This window comes from Notamacropus eugenii, chromosome 2 (assembly GCF_028372415.1).
Source record: "Notamacropus eugenii isolate mMacEug1 chromosome 2, mMacEug1.pri_v2, whole genome shotgun sequence".
NCBI classification, from domain to species: domain Eukaryota; kingdom Metazoa; phylum Chordata; class Mammalia; order Diprotodontia; family Macropodidae; genus Notamacropus; species Notamacropus eugenii.
Window position 1 is genome coordinate 20,859,603 of NC_092873.1, and position 24,452 is coordinate 20,884,054.

Consider the following 24,452-nt stretch of genomic DNA (forward strand, 5'->3'; position numbering starts at 1 on the left):
AGGGGTGTGAATTCTCCCTTCTGATGGAGGCCATGGAGGACCCCCTTCCCTGTGTTCTGCTGGAGAAGGCAGGGAAGGTGGCAGGGGAAGACTTCTCCAGTGGGCTTCAAAAGAGATGTGGGCCACTGGCACTGGGCTGCAGAAAGTGGGGCTTCTGTTGGGAGGCTAAGTTTATGTTCTGTGGAAACAGTGAAAATGTGGAATTCTTCCAGAAGAAGGCAGGGAACTTGGCAGAGGAGATTCTTGTTGGGTTTGTGTTCATCTCTGCATATGATGTCATCTTCACAATCCTCATAGAATGTTGTTTCCAAAAAAGGTTTTTCTTTCCTACAAGGTAATTCTGTAGTATAATTCTGCACGTGCGATCACCTTGTATAGAACACACAGTGAGGTTTCACTCAGCTAGCCCCCTCCCCCACAAGGGAGGGACAGGATGCTCTTTCCCAGCTGGGAGGGATTCTTTGTCAGTTGCTCAGTCATACCCGAACTTTATAGAGAGTCCACCTTACGCAGTACAACTGATCTGACACATTCTGGGCACATAGTAGGTGCTCAATAAAATCGGTTGATTGAATGAAATTAAGAGTTTAAATGAATGGAGCTTTCATGTACAAATATCCCCAGTTGAATGAGCAAAACTCCACATTTGTTCCATGGTCTTTTGGGGTCCGTAGGTGTCTCCCCAGGCCTCATTCTCTTCTGCTTCAAGGAGCCATTGGTTCCATACTGTGAAGCTTTCATCTGCTCAGTTGTCCATCTGAATTTGATTGCCCTCCTGCCTTGTTTTGGGTGGGGAAGAGGTAGCATGTCTTTCTTCCAGCATATGTTTTGTGACAATGTGAATTAATTTTAATATCAGGAATAAAAGATTTCAAGTAAAACTTGAATTAATATATTTCCCCCAAGAAACATGCAAAAATGATGTGGTACAGACTAAAGTCAGTAAAGTTTAGGTTTTCCACATAAAATGATATTACTTTAGCTGTCCTGCAGAGTTTGACTGTTTTTAAATAACCAGTTACTGTAGAATCAGAAAATGAGTCCCAGTGGCTGACCCTTAAAGCCCCTGAAGGCACGCCTGACCCTGAGACTGCTGCATATGGGCAGAGAGAGCCTAGATTGACTGGCACCTTTTTGTTATGGTATTTGATCACCCCTAGACCCTTGCACTAGGAAAGCTAGTTTTTAGTTGTCTTTTATAAGAGGTGCTAACGCTCTGGCCCTTTCCACATTCACTTACTTGGTAAGGTGATAAGCTTCCCAGTGCCTTGTTACCGACTCTTGATGAAGCAAACAGGATATGGAAAGGGGAGTCGTTTGGGCCTGTTAGCTCAGGCCTTGTGATAGCAATGGCGTAAAAAGCGGAGGTCGAGGAGGCAACTTCAGTTATGGGACACCCACAGTGAGCCTTAGGCCCCAGCTGTTCAGAACCCCAGCTTTGACCCAGATTTGAGATTCATATTGATGACCTGCTTAGGATTTTCATTGAGTTAGTGACAGATTTTTATTTGGGAGTTAAGCTGAAGAGGAAATAAAGAGAGAGAGTTTTGGCTTCATTTGAGAGAGCAGTTCCTGGAGAGAGTGACACAGGTGCATCGGGAGGCCCTTCCTAGAGTCCATTCACGGTCTTGTGCCCAGGCCCAGCTTGTGCGCCACATACACCCCAGTGGTGGCATATGATGGATGAAGGTGAGTGGCTGGTCTTGCCTGGGCTCCCGCATCCTTATGGGTTCTACACAGCCTCTCTCCCCAGTTAGTGAGAAGGAAAAGCGAGCCTGATCTCTTTTGCAGGTTGATTCTTTGTAAGGTCAGGGCGAGTTTTCGTTGTGTTTGTTTTTTTTAAATCTGGCACATAATACAGTGTCATTGTAGTACATACTGTTAGTCAGCATTATGATGATTGATCGCATCCTTGGGGTCCGACTGTTAGGTTTGAGGGATCTGGGCAAATAAACCTTTGTCCTGCAGGGATCCAAGTGTGACAGCAGATACTGTGCCTGAGAGAAATGGGATCCTCCCTCATGGCCACGGCCCAGGTGAAGCCAGTAGCTTCCCATGAGGCTGGCATGCATGCTGACTGAACAGGGTCTCTGACCTTTAAGTCATAGAGGAAGCCTGGGGCTCCTCCTGGCCTGGGCTCCTTGCACTCTGTCCTTAAGGGTCCTTACTGTGTTTGCTGGGTTTAAGAGACACATCAGGAGCTGTACCTGCTTACATCCCAGCCCTCCATCTGTGCCCTGTTTGTATGTATGTGTTCTGAGGCCTGTCTCGTTGTACAGCCATTTAATAACACACTCTAGACCTGAACGGATGTTCCTCTGCCCTCCTCAGGGCTCTGAACCAGGCCTCTGATGGTGGTGGTTTTATATAGACTTAGTTCATGCGTGCTCCTTTTAGTTGAACCATTCTAACCCACTTCCCTGACAGCTGCTGTTAGCAGCAAATCCAGATCACTTGAGTTAGAGCGACTCTATTTCTCCTGGTCTGCTTATCAGTGGTGGCCGTGATAAGGAGTCGCACGACCCCGGGTGGTCCGTGGCACAGGGCGGCAGAATCTGCTTCTGAACGTGGCTGGGTTCACCGGGTGGCCAGAGGTGGTTTCTTAAAATGTTGCTACAATTATCATTCGTCCCTGATGGTTTAACCTGTTTGTGCATTTTCTTGTGTATATTTTAACAGAAAAACGCATGTGCCTGTTTCATGATGAAATGTCACTGCCGGCTTTAAATAGTTATGTCCATTTCTACACATAGGTTACAACCTGCCATATTCATTCATCCAGTGATGATGAAATTGACTTTAAAGAAACGGGTTTCTCGCAGGACTCTTCTTTGCAGCAAGTGAGTTGTGGGTATAGTCTTTGCTTTGGGGTTTCTTTGGATGGCGAGTCAGGCTAACCTTTTAAGAACTGTCTTCGTAATATTGTAAATTTGTTGTGCTTAAGTATAAATGCAAGCATTTCTATTTCATGCCAGTTTTTAGGGGGACGCAAGGTAGTATCTGAAGGGAATATATTTTGATTATATTTCCAGGGTGTATTTTTAAAATGTCAGCTCCAGATAATATTGTTAGACCATGTTAACAAATCATGGAACCCCAGATTAACTGAAGTCCTGATAATGCTTCTTAAAGTTATTTTGAATAATAAAGGTAGCTGAAGCTTCATGTTAAACAAATTTCAGGAAGAAGCATAATTGAAGTTTTTCAGTATCTTCCTTCACCTCAATAGCTTAAGTAAACAGAGCCACTTTGCCCTAGTCCTTATAAAATAAAGAATGATTTTCTTTTGTAAAAAGAACATGCAGGTAAAGGGCAACTTTTGGGTCAGCCAGTGTCTTGGGATGGTGTTAAACAAGTCTAGCATGGGCTCTTAACAGAATACAGTCCCCCAGATGTGAACAGTGAGTACTGGAAGCTCTGGGACCCCTGCGAACAGAGGGGCCATCCTCAAAGATCACTTCTGTGTGGCAGGAGTACTGCTTTTCTCTCACACGTTTATACCTAGAGAAGGCACAGAGATAGAATTTGTAGAACTCCTGATCCCCTGCTGTGTAGCCTTCTGTATCCCAAGACCCCATTATGCTTCCTTTGTTGACATTGTGATGGGTTTCACTTATACTTTAAATCCATCATCGTAATTTTCCATCTGCCTCACTTGCTACTGTGGCCAGCTCACCCCCGAGCTGGTGGACGCCTTGTTTTGACCCCAGAGGTAGCCTGCCTTTTCTCAGAGACTATTTAAGTTAGGTTCTTGTCTTCAGCAGGGCCCAGCAGAGGTCCAGTTCCCAAGCTTCAGACTGAGTCCCTTTTCCATGTGTGGGCCAAGCAGCTCGCTGCTGTGTGCATGAAATTCTGGCTCCTCCTAAGAGCCCCAGGAGCACCTTGCTTCTTGGCTTGGGGGAGCGTGACCTTGAGTGCTGCGCAGCCTGACTTGGCAGGCCATCAGAGCTCGCCTTGTCCAGCAGTGCTGTGCTGTGCTGGGAGCTCTCAGGAATGTGTGTGTATCACTGTGGTGACTGCTGATTGGTCACTTGGGGCACTTCTCCCACTAAAAAAAATCATTTTAACTAGTAGAAGTTACGGAAACATGTTTTCATGTGTTCTTGGCTTGAATTTCACTTGCCAAATTCAGATTGTTTATCATATCCTTACCCATTTTTCTGTAAAATAGTTTGTACCAGTATCTTAAGGCTTTTTCATGTTATTTTTGTCAATAAGCTCTTTACAAAAAATAAGTCTTTGAGAGCAGCACTGGTTCTCCAGCCCTAGACTCTATAGCCATGTGCCCTCCAAAGGTGCACAGAAGGATGGAAATACTCTTTCCTTCCTTTGGGTTGGAAAAGCTTCTTCCAAACCCAAACAAACTGACAAAGGATTTCCTAATGTCCACGGACTTAGAATTTGTGGATTAAAAAAAATAAGCTCATTTTTGCTTATATAATTCTGTGAGGCAGCAAGTATTTAATTTGAATTGAAGAAGGTATCTAGCTAAAGGTACAAAGAGTATATTTCATAATTTTTAAATCATAAAACACATTTAGCTCAAATAAAATTTTTTCCATATTGTAGCCCCATTGTTGACCTTCAACCAGTCACCAGTAGCTGTTGACTAGTCTGAGAATGTTTTTATTCTTCTTAGGGATTATTAGCTTTAGTCACTGTCCTTGTCAATCAGAAAATAGGGTGACCAAGAGGCTTCCTGTGCCAAATCCCTTCAGTGGCCAACTAGTCCTCCAGCCCTGCAGCCTTGATGCCCATAAACCCAATTCTGGCGTCCTCTCCCCTTTGTCCAGAAGATGTGTTGATCAATGCATACCTGTGGGAGAGGGCACGGGAAATTAGACTGCATTAGAATTCCCAGGAGATGGGAGAGAGAGAAAGAAGGAATGGTCAGGTCAATTTCATGAGAGGGAGAGAAACCTGGGGCCATCTTATGAATTTTCCGTAAAAAGGATTATTGACAGTATCTGTTATTTTGGATTGTCTGTGGCTCACTCTCTTTCTAAGAATAGGTAACCACAGGGCTAAGAATGTCTATTTGAATGTTATACACTCAGGCTTCTCTCTTAGCTCTGTCTGCTAATAGAAGGAGCTCATAAGTGTCCTGCTTTGCTGATCTAGTTTCAGCCCATTCTCTTCCATGAGGAGGGGACTGGTAGGAGCCAGGGCGGGAGGGCCCCCAGGTGGTGGCTTCTTGGCTAGTTGGTGTGGAAGGTACTGACGGAGGCCTAGAGACATTCCCAAGGTACTGTTGTTGGGGGCTGGATCTCCCTCTTCCCAGTCCCATTGCCAACGACACCCTTGATCACCAACCCTCCATTAAGCACCTCCTGGGGTTCTCTTGTACAAATGGGCAGTGTGTTGGCAGAGGTGATTTACTGCACACTCAGAGAACATCGGTGGGAAAACGTGCCCTTGCTCTTTTTGACCCTCCCCCCTGCTCCCAGCTCCATTGTGTTCTTCATGGCTCTTTCAGTGGAGAAGAATGGAGCCCCCAATCCCCTTGGTCTTGGAGAGCCTGTCTCCTTGTCACCTTCCGTCTTCCTGAGGCTCTTTAAGTAGTGGTCTGAGCCCTGGCCCTGGGCCCCGGAGGGTCTGAGGCTGCCTTCAAAGCATTCACCCACCCATCCCAGGTCCATATGTGGGACTTGGCCAAAATTACCCTGTTCTTTCCTCCTGACTGACCCTCAGAGACAGCTGGAATGGGGAATGTGTACATTCCTTGCTGATTATGTGCTCCATAATCCTTTCTTAAAAAGGGTAAACCTGGAAGAATGGTCAGTCACTAGTTGTACAGACAGTGGGGTGTGTGTGTTGGGGGGAGGGTCTAGAGTAACATGTAGGAAAGTTGCCCGATGCAGGCTGATTACACCACAGGTCTCAGAAGTGAACCTGTCAGTAAAGATGGAATCTGATGACTTAGCTTGTTATCATAGAAATAATGTGGGGAATGTTCTTGGGAAGTGGGTTGCAGTCTTCTCTCATTTACGCATTGGTAGGACAGATTCCAAAGCCTACCTTTTGCAAATGTATCTGAAATAATTGTTTCTTTAAAATGAAGAGAAAAGCCTTTCGATAACTGCAGACCCACGTCCACTCTGTGTTACTGATTTGCATTAGTAAATGTTTCTGGAGCACAAATGGGCAAGTAGTATTTAGATTACTCTTAGAATCATTATGTCACTGTCGTTGGTCCTGGGGTTGCCAGGCCTTTTCTGATTATCAGATGCAACAAATGACGTCCAATTTTATTGACCAGTTTGGCTTCAATGATGAGAAGTTTGCAGATCAAGATGACATTGGCAAGTGAGTATGCTCCCCTAGGTCCTTGTCTGTCTTGTGCCCCACTGTTCCTGGGTTCCCCTGGTATTGGGCGGCTCAGTCACGTGGCTTCTCAGAGAGCAGTGCAGGTAACATTGCTTGGGGCCTTCTCTTTGTGGGGAGCACCACGGGAGGCCGTGCGGTAAGAGCAGGATTCATACAGAGGGATAGAAGATCTGGATTTGAGTCTTGCCTTGGACACTTGGGCAAGTCACTGGGCCCTGTCAAGTGTCCCAGACTTGTCTGTGGGAGAGCACGTTTTCTTCACTGGAATTCTCTACACCAACAATTCCCCCAATCTGACCCAGATCCAAAAAGGGACTGGCGGCTGCCCTCTCTGGGCTGTGCATGCCATTTCACCTGGCTGCCTTGGCAGGTTGGGGCTGCGCGTGCATGGACTTAAAGACTGTGTGGGCAGAATATTGACTTTAGGGTCAGAAGGCTTGGATTAGAATCCATTTTCTGGTGCTAACTAGCAACGTGACCCTGGACAAGTCACTCCCCAACTCTCAGCCTCAGTTTCCTCCTCTATAAAATGAAGAGAAAGGGTCTTTGGTATTACCTCTCAGGGTTGATGTAAGGATCAAATGAGATAATGTCTGTAAAAGCCCTTTGTAAACCTCCTGTGGGTGTCAGTACTTAGATAGTAAGTAGAATATACACACACATAGTGTATGCATATTTCACATTTCAGTGATCTCTAAGGTTGCTGTGGTATTCCTCCTCTTCTGATCCTAGCCCCCGGCTCTGAGCTTCCTCAGCCCTTTAGGGGAGCTGGGGAGTCCTTCAGGATTCAGGCCAGTCTTTATAAGCCTACACAGAGTCCACAAACTGACCTACCCGCAAAGCCCTGCTAGTGTGGCAGAAACTGATAGAGGATGTTTGCATGGCCCTCAAGAACCCAGGGTCTCCTCAGTATCAAGAGGAAGTGGGGCAGAAGGGAAATGTAGTGGAAGAGAAAATAACAGGCTATGCACACAGATTTAACTCCCTGAGTCTAGTGTTCAGAGGTTCCACCAGAAAAGGCAAACCACAAATACAGTCTGGTGTGGTTCTGACAGCGTGAAATGGGTGGTGGAGATGAAACCAGGCCAATCCCCAGGAGATGAGGAGGGGTAGCTCAGCTGCTTTCCCCCTCAGACCTGGACAAGAGCCCTAAACAACCCATCCTGTTGCCTAAGAAAAGATTTGTGTGAGCTGTGCTGGGAGCAAGTGGGGAGGGCTTCACTTTGTGCTCTTAGTCTTCCTCAGGGCCCCGAGATTCAGCTTCTCCCAGGCCTTGGCCTTTAAAGCTCATTGCAGCCCACTGAACTACTTACTTAGTCTCTAGAGCTTGGGTTTTCCACTTGCGTACATTGAGATAATTTTTAAGGAATCCTTGTAGAAGTTGTCAAGACATTGGGCCCCATTTTGGTTAGAAAGTTGTAATTAAGGAATTCGAATTTCTCACCCTTTTATAGTTTTGCTTCTCCACGCCATGGGTGGGTTTGTTTGTGTCTGCACATGTGTGTCAGGGTGCAGATCCACAGTCAATCTGGGGACTTGGATTTTAAAATTGTACCTTGTTTTCCAGCTTGTTACTGTGTGCCAGGCAGTAACAGAGAACTTAGGAGGGAAGCTAACCTGTCCCTCAGTGTGCGCGCGAGACTCTCCCCTCCCCCTCTCACCATCCTGGGGCAGCCTCAGACTGACATTTTGCCATGTCGTAGTTGAGATAAGGGTTGTGTGTGACAGTGTGATACGATTCTGTGCTTCTGGAATATGGGAATTTTAACAGTACTGTGTGTATTTTGTGGAGTTAAGATGACTCCTTCTTCATGGGGACTCAAATGCATAAACCTGTATTTTGTTTGCAGTGTTTCTTTTGATCGAGTGTCAGACATCAACTTTACCCTCAATACAAATGAAAGTGTGAGTAGAAAATTTCCTGTAAGACATGATGAGAGATGGTGAGGGGAGGGAAATTGGGAAGTAAAATCTGGCTTCCATTCTGTGGCTAGGCTTCTTGTCTCCACCTGATCTTAAAGATTCTTTTGGAAGCGTCCTGCACAGAGCTGCCACACAGAGTGTTCTCATGTGTCGCTGTGGGAGCCTCCCTGGCTAGGGCCTGACCAGGGCAGAGCAGAGGACTGGCGAGGTCGAGAGTAGTAATTTCATTCCCATGTGAACCAGTTGGCACCAACAGAAATGCTCCCTGACTGTAGATTATACCCTTGAGCCAACTGTCTTTTAATGCATGCCATTGGTTCCAAGGAGCCTCGGGGAAGAGGGTATGGGTAGATAGGTAGGGATATGGACAGACAGACAGACAATGGATGGAGAGATAGTCAAGGTGAATCTTTCCGCACTCAGCGTCATGGACTCTCGGGGCTAATGCCTGACTGATCCATGATGAGAATCTTATTTTCATGAATAGCAGCACTTTATTTTTATCATCTTGGCTGATTTTTCCAACTCTCTGGTTGGGTGTTTCTCCTGAGAAGAGAGCATGAGTTGATTGACTGGTGTGCTCTGGCAGCGCTGGCCCTCATTCTGGCCCCTACGGCCCTCAGCGTTGTCCATTTGTGGCTTGTTGAAGCTCAGGGTGGGGGGCACGGGAGGCCTTTGAGTTGCTCACTCTTGGGAATGAAATTATGATCTTACTAGATGAAAGTGAGAGTGGAAGAGGAGATGGTCCATGCTACTTGTATGCTAGTTTTGAGTCCAGTCTATTCAGGGAAACCTTCTGCTCTGACTTCCGGGGAAGGTAATGTCAGATCTTTACATTTCTTTTGTGTATGTGCTATGCTTAGTTATTGAGAAGGAAGTGGGAAAAGAGACACCATTTCCAAAAGATCTCGAATGCTCAACATCACTGAGTGCTTCTTCGAATGGCCCTTTACGCAGCCCCAAACTGGCCTGTCCCAAACCAAGATGCACATTGCACTTCTTAGAACTTGGGGAGAGGAGCGGCTGACGTTGCAGTCTCATGCTTGTCTCTTCTTCTCCTTCATATTTCTCCTGTTTTTGTTTAGGGAAATATTGCCTTGTTTGAAGCCTGCTGTAAAGAGAGGATACAGCAGTTCGATGATGGCGGTTCTGATGAGGAAGATATTTGGGAAGAGAAGCACATCGCCTTCACTCCAGAATCCCAGAGACGATCGAGGTGAGAGATGGAGCCCCCCACTCCCCCTGCCCCAGCCAGCCTTACCTGTTTGCACATCAGAAGCAGTCTCCTCCCTGGGCAGCTGCCTTGCTGACCGAAGCCAAGAACTCCCCCCAGTTCATCCAGGTGTTCTTTAATAACCAGCCCTGTTTTCCAGTTGGGAAAACTTGAGGCTCTGGGCTGTGGTTACACCTGCAAGGTTATATCTGTAAGGTCCGTTGCTCCATTGTCCTGCCTCTTACTGCTTAATAACAGTTAGTGGCTGCGGAGTCACCGCTTACCGTGGATTTCCACAAAACTAGCCCGATGCAAGCGCATGAGAATCTTGGGGATCTGCTGTGGCTCCTGGGGGGGGGGGGTCACAGTTCAGGATTCCAAAGCATTGTAGAGATGCTTCACAGATCTCTGGTTTTGCTGGTGGGGTCCTCCTTCACCCCTCCGGAGACAGTGAACTGCTACTCTGCCCCAGAGAGCAGGACAAGTAGGATGGGAGTAGGCAGGGAGCCGGCCAGTTCCCTCTTGGCCCACTTGGCTTTATCCAGGCCTGGACCCTGGTTGAAGGAATAGAAGGTCTTTCCTGGTCCTTAGGACCTGACGTCCTTGGGGGAGAGTGGTGTATGAGGGCAGGGTGAGAAGGGAGGAGCTCTAATTATACAGAGAAGCTTGCCCGCAACTGGCAGCCCTGGGTTCCATGGTCTGAATTTAGGGGCCAGGCTCCCTTTTGAGTTGTGTCACCATTGTCCAAATGGAGTGCCAGCTTCCAGGAATGTCATGATGTAGATGGCAGAAACTTTTCTCTCTTGGATTTATTACCTAGTGAAAATGGGCTCACTGAACTCAGATGCAGGCCACACAAAACTCTTACTTTCCCAAATGGGATGATTTACATTTCTGCTTTGTGTGGTCATTAAACCTGCCAGGACTAACTTCTTTCCCACAGCACTCATTGTGACCAGAATCAGCTATGGTTTAGGAGTTGTGTATACATTTTGGTCAGGCATAATATTGAGAAAGCTAATATATCACTGCCCTGATCGTGAGCCTGGTCCAGCACTCAGTCCTTCAAAAAAATCCTTGGTGCCTGGGTTTGGTTTTGTTTTTGGGGTGGTTTTTAAGCAGTTACTTTTGGAGTGTTACTTACTATACCCCGTTGCTAATGATGGAGAACAGTCATGCCAAAACAGCCAGTCAAATGACCTTGTCCGTTAACATAGAAAACATTCCCCACCCCCACTGTGAAGAAGGACATGTGTTCCCTTGTTTGTTTTCTGAGACCAAGATGAGTCATTGCAGTTCATTTAAACTCAGCTGTATTCTGTCTTTTCCTTTACTGTTATTGTCATTTGTAGGTTTTTATCATTGCCTTCCTTGGCGTGGGTTCTGTTTGAAAGAGGTTTCTGGGTTGGGCAAATAACTTGAGCACATAACTTTTTTTTTCCTTCAGTTCAGGGAGCACAGACAGCGAAGAAAGTACAGATTCTGAGGAGGAGGATGGAGCAAAACATGATTTATTTGACTCCAGCAATGCCAACCCAGAGGACAAGATGGAAGTGGATCTGAACGAACGTGAGTTGTTTTCACCCTGTCCATCCTGCCTGCCTTTCATGATGCCCATCTGCTACTCCTCTTGGACAGTTGTCTGCTTTTAAATAACTTCCTAATAACTTTTGTTGTGATGTAGCCTGGTCTTATTGCTAGGCCATGGAGAATTTCTTGGGGATGTTTATGGTACTGCTTGACAAATGTCTCCTGTCATTCTTCAAGCAGCAGACCAGTCATACAGAAGGCAGGGTGGGGGGTTGTTCTGTCAGGGCCAGAGCTGGAAGCTAGGCTCCAGACCTAGGGCTCTCTGCCCTCAAATGGCAGGGTTGGACTTGGGGATCCTGGATACATACCAGGTTATTGGCGTGAGGGCTGGGCCTGACATAGGGTCAGGGACTGCTTCCACTCTTCTCAGTTTATGCTGATGCTGGCGTTGCCCCTTCTCATAGCACCCAACTGGTCAGCCAACTTTGATGTGCCCATGGAGACGGCACATGGTGCCAGCCTTGATTCAGTGGGGTCTGACGTTTGGAACACAGAAGAACCAATGCCAACTAAAGAGACAGGCTGGGCTTCGTTCTCCGAGTTTACGTCCCCGTTGAGGTGAGTGTGCGGGCAGCATTCATACAGCCAACTACCAGGTTTTTGTTTGAGTAAGCCCATTTAGGGAATGGGCATTTAATTTCTTTGTTTCTGTTTCTGGGCATTTTCTTGGTATCTCTCTATTCATGTCTTCATGAAAGGAGAATTAGGGGAAAAGAGCATTGTTAAGGAACTGTTAAAAAGATTGCACTGGGGGGTAGAGATGGTCCCACAGTGCAAAGATCAGGAGCCTAAAATAAGATTGGTTTGAAAAGCCAGAATCCTAGGACCCGGAGAAGGTGCTGAGGGCGTAGAAGGTGATGGACACAGAGCCCCAGAGGACCCTGGTGACCAAGAGCAGCTCACTGTTGGCCTAATGGCTCATTATAAATATTCCAGGTCTTTGTTATAAAAGGATTTTTTTTCTCTAATTCTCTCACATCTTTCAAGTATCACTTTGCTGACTGGTGTTAGGAATTTCTGTATTCTCTGTGGTTTTTTAATATGCCTAAAATCCTTGATATTCCAAAGTATTTCCTCCTCTGACTCCCAAATCCCCCTGGCTTACCTGTGTGTTTATAAAAGGAAAAAAAACCTATCTTTCTCATCTCAGCCCCTTTGGAGGCATGAGGAAGTAATGCCATCACTGCAACCATGGTCAGCCAGTGGGAATTGTGGCTGCCCTGACTTTTCTCAGGACCCAGCTGTTGCACAGCTGGAAACTTCAGTGATGGGCTGTGAGGTGACACTCCTCCTCGAGTAGTAGGGGATCACTGGTCTCTGGTCCCCAGCTTGTGGCTGCCCGAAGCTCCTAGCTTCAGACCTTGTGAATGTTAGAACAGATGGGCATTGTGCTGGGCTATTTATGTGGCTTGCCTAACCGACTGACCTGTTCAATTGAGGTCTCATCGGGGCAATTACTGATTGGTACATATCAAGCATCATGAGTGGTCAACCTCACAGCTTAGTTCTTGGGGAATTTTAGTGCTGGTCGCAGGCTCAGTGTGTGTCCTGCAGGTTGATTTGGGTAAGCGTTTATTACAACACGATTTTGCCTGTAATTAATTTCTGTTAACTAAATGCTGGAAATTATTTTCACTTACTGCTTATGGAAATGCTATTATGGCCATCTGGCAAATACTCTTTTCATCAGTTATCCCTTAAGTTATCCTGGTACTAGAGAAAACAGGAAGAAAGGTGATCCTAAGGAGATGGGTCTTTCCTTACCAGGTGGCCCTACCAGACAGACTGACGCATTGAAGCCCTTGGAGGGTCTGAGTAACTGTCAGCCCTCGAGTACAAGTTCTGCAAGCATGCTTGTGACTTGTGTGGTGTGTCCCAGTTAAGGAGGACAGAGACTCTTACTTTCTTCCCATAAGGCTGGACACAGTCTGCTTCCTGGGGAGAACGCTGGGTGGGTTCTAGAAGCCCTCACAGTCCTTGTGTTGCTTCATGTTTTCTTTGTTGTGGGCGTGTCCAATTTATTAAAATTGGCAATCTCTCTCGCATTTGATGACTGATAGTAACACTTCAGATTTCTGGTACTTTGTCTGCAAGAATGGGATAAATTATTGACACCTGACTAGATGGAGGCCCTTGACCAGACAAGGTCCCACCATCTCTATTTGATCGTCTCGTAATTCCCTTGCTATTATTATTATTTCAGTCAAGTTCAGGTATAGTCTACAGTGGAAGGCATATAGCCTCACCCTGGGCCCTGCTGTGGTCAGGTAGCCCTTACATAGGTTCCTTCCCCTCACTCCCAAGGTTTCTCCAGACCTTCCCACCCAAACATCCCTCACGCCTCAGGAAAGGATTGGTGACCAACCTTCTTGTACTTTGGCCACTGCCTGTCTCTGTGTCTTTGACCTTGGGGGTGCCGTAGGCCTGATTTGAGCTTCTCACACTCACTTTCAGCCTGGAGGGCTCAGCCCTTGTGCATGCCCCTCCCCTCCATTTGTATAAGCTAGATTGTGTACATGTAGCTTCTTTCAGCCACCTGTAAACCTCTTGAGGTCAGGGCCTGTCTTGCTTTGCTCTCTGTATCCCCTCTGTATCCTGGCACATAGTAGGCACTTAATAAATGGTGGGTGATTGACTGAGATATCTTCCTAATTCCAAAAACATGTTTTTTCCTAAAAGTACAAAGGATTCTTTAAGGAGTAATTCTCCAGTGGAAATGGAAACCAATACTGAACCGGTGGACCCCTTAGCTACCAGTGCTGTTTCACTGACAGCACCCCCAGAGGGTAAGTATAGACTACGAAGAGGCTAAGGTCAAATACTACAAAATGCCGTGCACTTGGGAGGGTGTTGTAAGCAGCATCGTGGCTCTGTGTAGGCCAGAGAGCCCTGGAAAGTTTCCTTTGTCCACAGGAATCATTGTAGTCAGTTCTCAAGGGGAGTGTGGTAAAGAAGGGTGAGCCTTCCTGGAACAGATTCAGATCTGCTTTTTTAGCTCCACAGTGTGAAGAGTTAATTTTTATTGTTTGGTCGTTTTTCAGTCATGTCCAACTCTTTGTGACCCCATTTGGGATTTTCTTGGCAGAGATACTGGAGCGATTTGCCATTTCCTCCTCCAGCTCATTTGACAGAGGAGGAAACTGAGGCAAACAGCTAAGTGACCTGACCAGGGTCACACTGAAGCTGGATTTGAACTCAGAAAGATGCACCAGCCTGACTCCAGGCTCACTGTGGCGCCCCTAGTGGCCTCTTAGCTGTGTAGTTTTTCAGATACTGGGGAGTAATCATGACAGTGGGCGTAAGTGCTCAGGGGGATATCTCAGCGGCCTCTTCAGGCCCTCTTCTCACGTGGGACTCAGAGCCAGGAGGTTCCCTGGGCTGCCACTTGATGAGCCGCTCTTCTTACCCTGAGACCATTGGTCTCTGCTCCTTGTGGGAGGGGGGTGGTGGTGGAATCCTGACTCCCCTGCCCCCACAGTGTGTGGGAGCACACCAGTCACCTTGAAAATTCCTTAGAAGGGTTCTCTCTGTAGGCCCAGGTAGTGTCGCCATGGAAGCCACTTCTGATGGAGAAGATGATGCAGAAAGCAGCGACAAGGTAACGGAGACAGTCATGAACGGCAGCATGAAGGAGACGCTCAGCCTTACGGTAGATGCAAAAACTGAAACTGCCGTCTTCAAAAGGTAACCGTCCCCTAAGCGTGCCGGCCACTCGGGCTCCGGGAGGAGGGCAGGGGCGGGAGCAGGGGCCCAGGTCTGGCCCTTCCCGGGCCCTCCAGAAGTCACTCTGTGGACGCTCTCGCATTTGCTTGGGAAGGGCTGGCTTTGCAGAGAAAGTCGGCCACTTTCCTGAAAATCAAAGGCTCATTGCCAGGCCATGGGATGGAGATAGCTTTAAGCTGGTTCTGGGTTTGTCTGTTGGGGCCAGCCTGCTCTGAGCTCAGGGCCCTGTCCTTTTAGTTTAGAGATAAAATAGCCAAGAGTCATAACTAAAAAGAATGTTCCTAGTTCTCAACAGCAGGAAAGAACCCTGGAGGAGCAGCTTGTGGAGTCTTTCCCTCGACCACCTTCCCCCCCAGCAGTTAATCCATGTAGTATTAGATGCCTAGAAACAGATACCATGTAGACATGTGGTCTCAGGTGAGGGAGTAATACCAGTCCAGTGGATAGGTTCCTGGGCCAGTCAGGATGCCTCCCAGAGCCCTTGGAGGGAAGGCACATGAGGAAAAACTGGAAAGGATCCTGTAGAGCCAAGAAGCATTCCCTGGTCTGAGCAGAGAGTGAGTGATAGTTTGTGAGGAGAATGACCTTGGCGGCCATGCCCAGGAGCAGAAGCAGGCTGCCAGGGAAGTGGAGAAAGGAGCACATCAAGGCCCAGAGCAGGTGACCCAGGGCTGGGCATGTTCAACCTTTGGTCCAGGCTCCCAGGAGCCTCAAGGACAGGGCTCTATTTAGCAGTGGCAATTTTTGTCACTCGTCACAGCATCCTTCTCCTCAGGGAATACATCCCAGGAGTTGTCATGGACAGGAATTTGAAAACTGATGAAAGAAAGGAGTAATTGAGCTTGAAGGTCGGCCCAACATGACACGAGAGAGCTGTGCTGTTTGCAAACCTGAGACCATCTAGAAAACGTGACCAACACTCGGAGTGTTGCTCCTGCCATTTCAGGGGTTGGCATGTCGGCAGCTCTGCCTGTGCCCCAGGGTGGGGTTGGATTTCTAGACTGTCATGCCAGGGAGAGCTGTGATGGGAGGCCTAGGAAAGGTCCCAGGACTGAGGACACAAGCCAAGAGTGACCCTCTGGGAATCTGGATGGAGCGACGAGAGCAGAAGGTGGGAGGTGGCTTGGGGGTGCCACAGTATGTGATGACAGGATAGGAAAGTACAGATGAGAGAAGAGGGTGGTTTGCTACAAGGAGTTTAATGTTCCACTTGGACTGTTAGGGATCTTTTGAGGTGCTGGGCTTTTGACCCTTTGATTGTGGATTTAGATGAAAACCTCGGTGCCTACCTAGAAGCATTTGCAGGTGACAGACCTGGAAGCACAACCAGGATCCAAGCTGAGAAAACTGGGCCCTGTGCCCTGGGGCTCCTGAGCAGAAAATGTAGAAGGTGTGGCTAGTTCAAGTTCCTTTGGGGAGATAGAAGCTGGAGGTTTTGTGAGATGTTTAGAGAGCTGCCTGCCATCTTAGAACCAGTTGCAGGAACTCCAGATGTCTGTCTGGCAGAGGAAAAGATGTGATGGGGGCTGCTTTGGTGCTTGTGCTCACAGGACGCAGAGGCAGATGGCCAGACTTCCCATTAGGCCCTGAGAGCCCTTGGGATTTGCCCAGCCCAGCTCACCTTGTCCTTGTAGAGAGTGTGCTGCATCAAGGCGAGAAGCCTTAGGCTCCATGCCGTGCTCCTTCTAGGAGAGGGACATCTATATAAGCATGATCCTTCTCTCTTAACCCCGCCTCTGACCCGTTTGCCAGTTGTCAGTCGCGTGTCCATATGTTTGCCAAATTGAATACTAGTCCCAAGAAGCTGGCTTCATTTGGTGAGACGCATGTGGTGTTCAGGTTGCCTGTGTTCAGTCTGAGCTAACGGTGGGCAATTTTTGCAGAGTGAGTTTTGATTGTTTTATTCTGCTGACAATAGAATTAGGACAGAGGAGTGGGCAGTCCCCATGCAGGAGCAGAAATCTGACTTCCGAGGCCCTTCCCAGACGCCACTCCTGCTGCATCCTCTTGGCTCCTGTAGAGCCCTTCTAGGCGTGACAGATGCTGGCAGTGCCTGTCTCGTCCTCTTCCCCGACGTTCCCCAGGGTTGGAGTTCTGCCCTGACTGTCCTGAGCTGGGCTCGGGCTGGGGCAGCCTCTAACCATGACTATTTGTTCCTTCAAACAGATTCAGTTAACACCTTCACCAGTCTGTTTCTAGAAAGATAACGTTTTACTCATGCGCAGTAGAGGATATGTTGTGCCCAAATCCCTAATTCCCGAGAATATTTTGAAATGTTTATACATTTCTTTTTCTATTTTGCACACTTGCTTCAGAGTGTTGAAATCCTATCGGTATGTACGCTCTCGTGTGGTAGCCTGGGTTTGTCCTCGAGCACCAGCGGCATCCCATCATCCCCCTCATGTGTGCTGCTCTCCTCCCATCTCCCCGTGTCTGTGACCTTCGTGGTCATCCCACCCCGAGCATGCTGAGCTTGCTGCTTGGACTTGGCACAGTGGCCGCCGCCCTCCAAAAGCCATTGCATGTCCCGTCATCCGGTGCTCCCCGCTCCCCAGGGCCCCTGTGGTGCCCTAATGGCAGCTGTACCTTCTCTCCTGCAGTGAAGAAGGAAAATTGTCTACCTCTCAAGATGCTTCTTGTAAATATGTGGTGGAGGAGAGGACAGAAAGTGCTGACTCCAGTCCTGCTGCTTCCCAGCCGACGGGCCTGAGCCCCGAGCAGAGGTGAGAGGGCAGGCCATGAGGGGAGGGGGACCTGCTGGAGTCACAGGTGTTGTCAGTCCTAGAGGGAGCTCAGCTTCTCAAACCCAGTCCTTCTAGAAGCCCTGTTTTTAGAAGACACACAGCCCTGCCCAGGCAGGTCTCCTTTGTGACAGTCTTGCCAAAGCAGAAACATGGCCAGAATACTCCATCACGGTTTTCAGGAACTGTTTTCCCCAAGGGCTGTTGTCACTGTCTTCACTGGGTAATGGCCTGGAAACTCTGAAGAAAGAGCTTGTGGAGAAAGTGGTGATAGCTCCACAGAAGGACATCCCACAGCCCCCTCCAAACAGTGTGTGGCCTGATCTTGCAGATGCTGCTCAGCCATCAGACCCTGATCTGAGACTTTTCCTTGCCCTGTGTAGGGGCCGGGTCACACCAGGGCCTGCACGTCTGGCTTTGGCCTTAGCTGTGGGGGTTACAGACATGAGCGGTAGAGCGCATTGTAGAACGTGTGCTGTTCCTGGCTTGTCTAAGAGGGAGAGGTTTTCCAGGAGTTAGTAAACATTTATTAAACACCTACTGTGTTCTCATCACTGTGAATGCAAGGAAAAGCAAAAGACAACCCCTGCTGTCATGAAGGAGTAAACTTGTAAAATAGCCAGGCACAAACCGGCTAGAGAAGGGTGGCACCAAGTCAGGGAAGGGCTTTGTGGTGAAAGTAGGGATAAAGAGGGAGAGTGTTGCAGGTAGGAGGATAGGTAGTGGAATTGCCTGGATTGGGAGAATGTTGCCCCATCTGATTGTGTGTGTTTGTGTGTGTGTGTATGTGTCTGTGTGTCTGTATGTGTGGTGTGTGTGTCTGTGTGTGTGTCTGTGTCCAGCACTTTACAATGTGTCCTGGTGGTCAGCAGAGAGGTTGGGGCAGGAATCCTCAACACAGTCATTCGGAGCTTGCAGGGCTACTCTTGAGGGAGAAGGCCTCGGGGCTGAGCTGGGTGTCTGCCTTATCATAGCCTCCAAACAGGATCAGTTGAGCAAATCCCTGTCCCTGAGGACATTTCTGTTTTCCTCTTGGATCCCCTCTTGGTCAGACAAAGTAGAAGTGACATTGAAGTTTCCGACAGAATGACAGCCACCCTTTCTGAGCTTTGAGGAGTATCTTGTCTTTGTTTACTGAGCTGACCAGTCGTCTTCAGTGTGGGGCAAAGTTCATTTTGAGTGATTTGGTGACAGGACCATGAGCAGACAGCAGGGGGCGCTTCAAGCTCACAGATCTCTCTCCCAAATCCAATCCCAACCCTTACCCTGTTTCCTGAAGGGCTTAGCTTGGGGGAGGATTTTTTAGGAATATGTGGAGGAAACATTTATGAAAGTGGCTGGTTTCATTTGTAAATGACAGTGTTGACACCCCCAACATCTGGTCCATAGGGAAATTGTGTGAAAAACCAAGGGCAGGCTCACCTCCCCCTGGATCGTCTGGATCTGCCTTCTCATTCCCATGTGCCTTTTTTTTGGGGGGGGGGGTATAGGACAATTATTTGTTTCTTCACCTCAAAAGAAATACTTAACACACATAAGACCCCCATTGACAAAAACTTGAACAAGAACCAGTTACTTATAACGCTGTTATGCGTTCCTGGGAGGTTGATAGGTAAAACCATCAAAAATGACCAGAACTGTAAAGCAGTTTTCGGAACCATTAAATAAGTCATGTTATGTTTCACCTTAATTCTGTATTGTCTCCCTCAAGGTCTGTGTCTTCTTCAGTCAGGCCAGAGCTTGGCTCCTCCTCCTCCTGTTCATGTTCCTCCTCCAAGCAGAGTGTAGTTGCAGAACACTAATTCTGTTGCTGCCCATCAGCTCTGATAGTTAGACCTCTTGCTAGGCTTCTTTGGACATTAGTCAACTCCCCCTCTCCCTTGCTGCTTTATCACCTATGCTCATGGAAGGAAAGGAAGCTAGAGGCCCAAAGCCTAGGCTGAGACTACCTATACCAACACCTGTTCTTTCATTGCATGTTCAGAGGTGGTCATTTTTGGTGATGTAGGGAAGTGGGGGGTCCTTTCTCAAACCCTTATTGGAAGCCAGGTGAGGGAGAATCCCATGTGCCTTTGACCAGCTCTCTTACTCTTGTCTTATGGCGGGATGCTGCTGCATTGGGAGCCGCACTGACCTTGTGAGACTGGACACCCGGGCCATTCATTCAGTGCACACATACAGGAGACAGTGCTAGTCCCTTGGGGTGCAAGCATGAAGCTGATTCTCTGGACCCCAAGGCCCTTGGTGGCAGGTGAAGTGGCTCACACAGGGCCTATGTCTCTGAGGAGGAAGAGCCCTGAGAACAAGTGTCTGATTGGAGAGCTCTGCAGCTTGGCTATAGAACCTCCTTTGCTGACACTTCTGGGTGCTGCTAAGAATAGCTGACCCAGCTCCCAGGTGAAGGAGGTGCTTTTGTTATCCCTGCTTTACAGATGGAAGTGATTTGTGCACAGTCACACAAGCTTCTGTCCAGGCATCTGAACAAGCCTTGGAGCCCAGCACTCCAGCCTCTGGACCACCTGGCTTCCTGGCTGAGCCCTAGAGGGAAGAAGGTTCGACACCACCTTCTTGGCCACCCCAAGGCCTTTAGGATATGCTCAGTTCTGGACAGAAACTTCGGTTACCACAGCTCTTCAGAATGATGACCTTCATTACCCTTCTTTCTTAGAATCATTGAGAGGAAGAAGGAATTAAGAGGAGTTTGGTTTCTTTAACCCATCCTCAAGATGTAATTTCATGTTCATGTCAGTGTTGGTGGCAAAAGACACCTACAAGGAACATTTGGATCTGCCTTTCCCATGGGCCCTTCCCAGGTTCCGGTAGCGTCATTAAGGCCAGCGGTGAAGCCTGGTGCCTTTGGCTGTCATGGGTAGACACTAGTACAATTGAGCCACCTCTGTGGCGCCAAGAGCATACAGCGGAGCAGTGGTTCCATCAGTTTCCCTTTGGACAAGAGTGTTGGAGCAAGACCTGTCCCACCCCCATGGCAGGAAGGGCCTTGCTGCTCTCCTCACCAACAGAAGGATTCCTTTGGAATTGGGCATAGTGGGTCTCCCTTGCTGGCTTGATACAGCCTTCTCGAGGTTAGCCTTACACTTGCGTCCATTTTCCAAACTACCGGGTCTGTAGGTGCGTATCTCCAGACATCCACTGTTGCCCTCTCTCTGATGTCCCCAGGTTATGATTGCCTTGGGATGTCTGATCAGAGATGGTGGGCTGCTGATGAGGGCCTTCTGTTTCCAGAATTGACCCCTCTCAGGGTGAGCCTCTAGAAGTCAAACTGAAAACTCTGACTTAATTTAAAGCACCTGAGTGGCTTCTACTAATGTGATTCACTCAGCAACTGAAAACCTCTTAGCACACTGTGAGATTGTGGCCCCACTGCCAGTGGGGAGCTCCTGAAACCTCTGGGTACTGCTAGCAGCTTTGTAGCGTTTCAAGCCTTCCACTTCTCAGTGCCCTCCTAGCAGCTTCCATTGGGTGTTTCCTACATTTCAGAGGTCAATTAGAATCCAGTGTGAGCTGGCTGTCACTGGGATGGTTTGTGCCAACACAAACTGGTGAGCATGGGTCTCACAGGTAGCACGGACAGTGGCCAGGCTATCTCTCGATGTGTACAAGTGAAGTCCTCACTTGTCAAGTCCTGACTAAGAGCTTTACTTTCCTTTTTAGAAATCTTCTGTGCCTCCCTGTTGTCTCTAGGAAGAAATATAGAATCTTGACCCAAGTATACGGGTCCTCCCCTCCTGAGATCTGGCGTTGTACCATTAGTCCATCTCATTTCCCTTCATGCATTCCTTTTCTCTTCCACACTGGCCTGCCAGCTGTTCCTTCCAGGTGATGCTTCCTCCTCTGCCTTCCCGGCTTTGCCTGAGACCTTTCAGGCTCCTTCCAGGAATTTGCCCACTCTCCCTCTGGTGGGAGAGGGGCGTGTGTGTATTCGTGTGTGTGTATGTATGTATGTATACATGCGTGCGGGTCTGTGTGTGGTGGGGGTGGGGGTGTGATCCTCTTTGAGTCCCCAAGGGCAGGGATTGCCCCCAAATAGTGGCAAGTATTGAGCTGAATTAGGTGACATGCTTTTTCCGGGAGCCCTCATCTGTCTTCCTGTTCTCCCCAGAAGCAGTTTTTGTTTCCTGAACAACCCTTTCTTCCCAGTTTCCTGACCCTGAACCCCTTCTGTTGATGATGCCCAATGTAAATGTTTCTGCTTGGCTCAGTGGGTCTCATTCAAGTGCCCTGAATGTCTTTCTTTTGGTTTTTTAGGACTGATCAGCCAAGCCTTTTAGGAGAGACCTCTGTTAATGGCCCTGTATGATATGTAATGTCTCCTGCTGTTGACTGAGGACTACAGACTGATAGCCATGGGTTAAAAAATGGTGTTTCTTGAGGATTTCATCCAGAGCCTGTCCAAGCCAGTCACTGCTGCACTAACTTTGCAAGGGATCAGGACCAGCAACGTTTATATTCTAGATTTTAAGACATTGTACAGAGAAATTCAGAAGTGTAAAAATCTTGCACATTGACAAATACCAAGCATTTTTGCCTATGTTTATATTGTATTGTTATGAGTCATGGGTGGCCTGTGGAAGAAGACCTTGCCCCCCCATGGAATAATAGTAGGGATGCTAGAGTCCAGATGGCTGTAAGATTAGTTTTATAAAAGTGAATACACAGATCTATTGTACTGGAGACATAACTATTGGACAGTTAGTGTGACCAAAGTCTTTAGGCCGTTTTCATACATTTTTTCACCTTGTACAAAAAATTCTGAACTCATTTTTCTCCTAGGTTGGCAAGAAGTTGTAGGATTGAAATGTCCTCTAAGGGTTCTTTTGGTTGTTCTGACTTGCAAAAGTGAATTTAAATAAGAAATTTGGGGTGTTCTTTTTATAACCAGTTTTTAATTGGTAACTGTTTTCTGTATTGTTTAAAACAGATCAAAAATGTAAGTCTATTGGTAGAGATTTTAAGTATTTATTGCTACAACTTAGTTGACAAATCGATGTTACTGTAAAGCCATATGTTCTGTTGAGTCTTGTTTGCTTGGAATGGTTCCTCACGCCAATGAAACACTAGGTTATTTGGAGTGGATATGGCTTGTGGTTTGGGGTTTGGGATTTGTTCTTTCGTTTTGGGTAGTTCACCTGCCTTTTAACCCATTCATTCACCAAATTGTACCTTGTTACCCAAGCATTACAAATGAACATTTCAGAACAGTCTCCTCGCATTAGGCAAGCCGCAGGAGTCAGCGCACTGCTAATAGAATTAGCACGCGTTCAGGTTTTGGGCGTAGCATTCAGAACTGGGCACCTGAGCATGTTCCTTGTTCTCCCGTACCTTGTGAAGTTTTCACTCGTAAATTCTAAGCCAGTGCATTTTTTAGACCTGGTTTGTGTAAATATAGTGATTATGGATACTAATTCATTGTAATTTATAATTTTCTACGTCAGGATAAAAATCCACCCGCCTTCTCCAACAGCAGAAGCGATGGGCCGCATGTCGCCGTGTCGTCCGCCTGGTGAAGGGGTCACTTCTACGTTACCTCTTGTACTTTTAGATGCAAATCAATTTTTTCATTTCTGTAATAGAAAGTTCTTCACCTATTTTTACGTCATTTGTTTTTTCCTGACCAGTATTTAAAACCAAAAGGATGCTCTGAACGATGGCCAACGATTTTTTAGAAATAGCCTCCCAAGCAGCGTGCCTAAAACATTACGTTACATACAGAAATAAAAAAAAAATCAAATGGATGCTGGCTTACTGCTTGTTCCTTTTTCCATTTCCAGTGGTATAGAAACTACCCAGGGATTTCAAAGGCAGCCCCGCCCATTCTTCTCACAGTGGGACTCCAGTCCGAGAGCTTGGATCCTTAGTTCGGGGGGTGGGCGGTTCTCCCTCCTCATTGCCCTTGCCTGAGATGGACTTGTGAGTGTCCCTTTCAGAAGTGACCATCGTTCCTGCCTTGGAAGGTGACTGTGGTAACCAGGGGAAGGGATTGGAGTTTGTACCTCCCTTTGCCGGCTCAAACAGGTCCCAATACTGCTTTGGGATCCAGCAGCTGCTTGTCAGTTTCCTTGAGAAGCCACCAGGGCCCTCCTTCCCCTCTCCATGGTCCTGTGACTGGGGAGCCAGAGGCTGAGGGGACCCCACAAGGCAGAGGCTGAGGGTTTTCCTGTGTAGTGGAGGGTTGGACAGGAGGAAGAGAAAGAGGAAAAGCTGCCTGTAGAAAGTGCCTCGATGGTATGAGGCTGGAGAAACTTCCATCCCCTAATTTGGTGTGTTCTCTTTTTAAATGACTGTATTACCTGCTTTGGATGTGCTGAATCATGAGACTGAAGTTATAAGAAACACTTATATTAAAGAAAATAAAGCCTCCTTATTCTAAGTTTCTAGTACAGTTTTCTTGCATCCCTCATGTGACGGTGAGCCAGGTGGGAACTGCAGAACATGGAAGGGGCTAGAGTAGGTCTGTGATGTAGCTGGCACTGTCGGGAGGCAATGCACCAGCATTTGGGCCTCGAAACCTTCTGGAACAGTCTTGAATATTTTTGTGTGTTACTTCAGAGTTCAAGGTGAGATTCTGCAAGACCTCTGCCCTCTTAGCCTTTCTCTGACCCTCGGCCACAGCTCCCCCTACTGGGCGACTACGTGCCAGCTCCGTTCCAGCGGGCTGCTGGATGACTGGACTGCAGAGACGACAGCGTCTCGTCCCCTGTTCCTATCATCTTCAAAGCATCCCTTTATGCTGCCCCTGCAGGCTGATAGGCAGGTCTCCCCTGGGCTCCTTCCTTCTTGGGCCCTCTCCCTCTGATTCCACCTGTACCTTCGTGGTTCCTCGCCCCTGGGTCCTCAGCCCAGCATTCAGGTCTTCCAATGAGGCCCCCATAACCTGGTTTCCAGTATTGTCTGCCCCTGTGCTCCCTTCTTGTGCA

The 24,452-nt window shown here is 47.8% G+C and overlaps 1 protein-coding gene across 7 annotated transcripts in view; it reads left to right on the forward strand.

Moving 5' to 3' along the window:
- PPP6R3 (protein phosphatase 6 regulatory subunit 3) overlaps window positions 1-23,270 on the forward strand; it is a 97,011-nt gene extending 73,741 nt beyond the window's left edge. For 4 of the 7 annotated variants that reach the window (XM_072639371.1, XM_072639369.1, XM_072639370.1 and 1 more), the window contains 10 exons: window positions 2,754-2,840; window positions 6,209-6,306; window positions 8,178-8,232; window positions 9,336-9,466; window positions 10,911-11,032; window positions 11,458-11,611; window positions 13,733-13,839; window positions 14,587-14,737; window positions 17,377-17,499; window positions 21,784-23,270. In XM_072639371.1, the coding sequence (XP_072495472.1) occupies window positions 2,754-2,840; window positions 6,209-6,306; window positions 8,178-8,232; window positions 9,336-9,466; window positions 10,911-11,032; window positions 11,458-11,611; window positions 13,733-13,839; window positions 14,587-14,737; window positions 17,377-17,499; window positions 21,784-21,835 (1,080 nt within the window). In that variant the 3' untranslated portion in view covers window positions 21,836-23,270. Of the gene's footprint in view, window positions 1-2,753; window positions 2,841-6,208; window positions 6,307-8,177; window positions 8,233-9,335; window positions 9,467-10,910; window positions 11,033-11,457; window positions 11,612-13,732; window positions 13,840-14,586; window positions 14,738-17,091; window positions 17,330-17,376; window positions 17,500-21,783 lie in introns of those variants that run through there. The other 3 variants (XM_072639372.1, XM_072639373.1, XM_072639374.1) reach the window with 3 other exon arrangements.
- The last annotated feature ends 1,182 nt before the right edge of the window (window positions 23,271-24,452 follow it).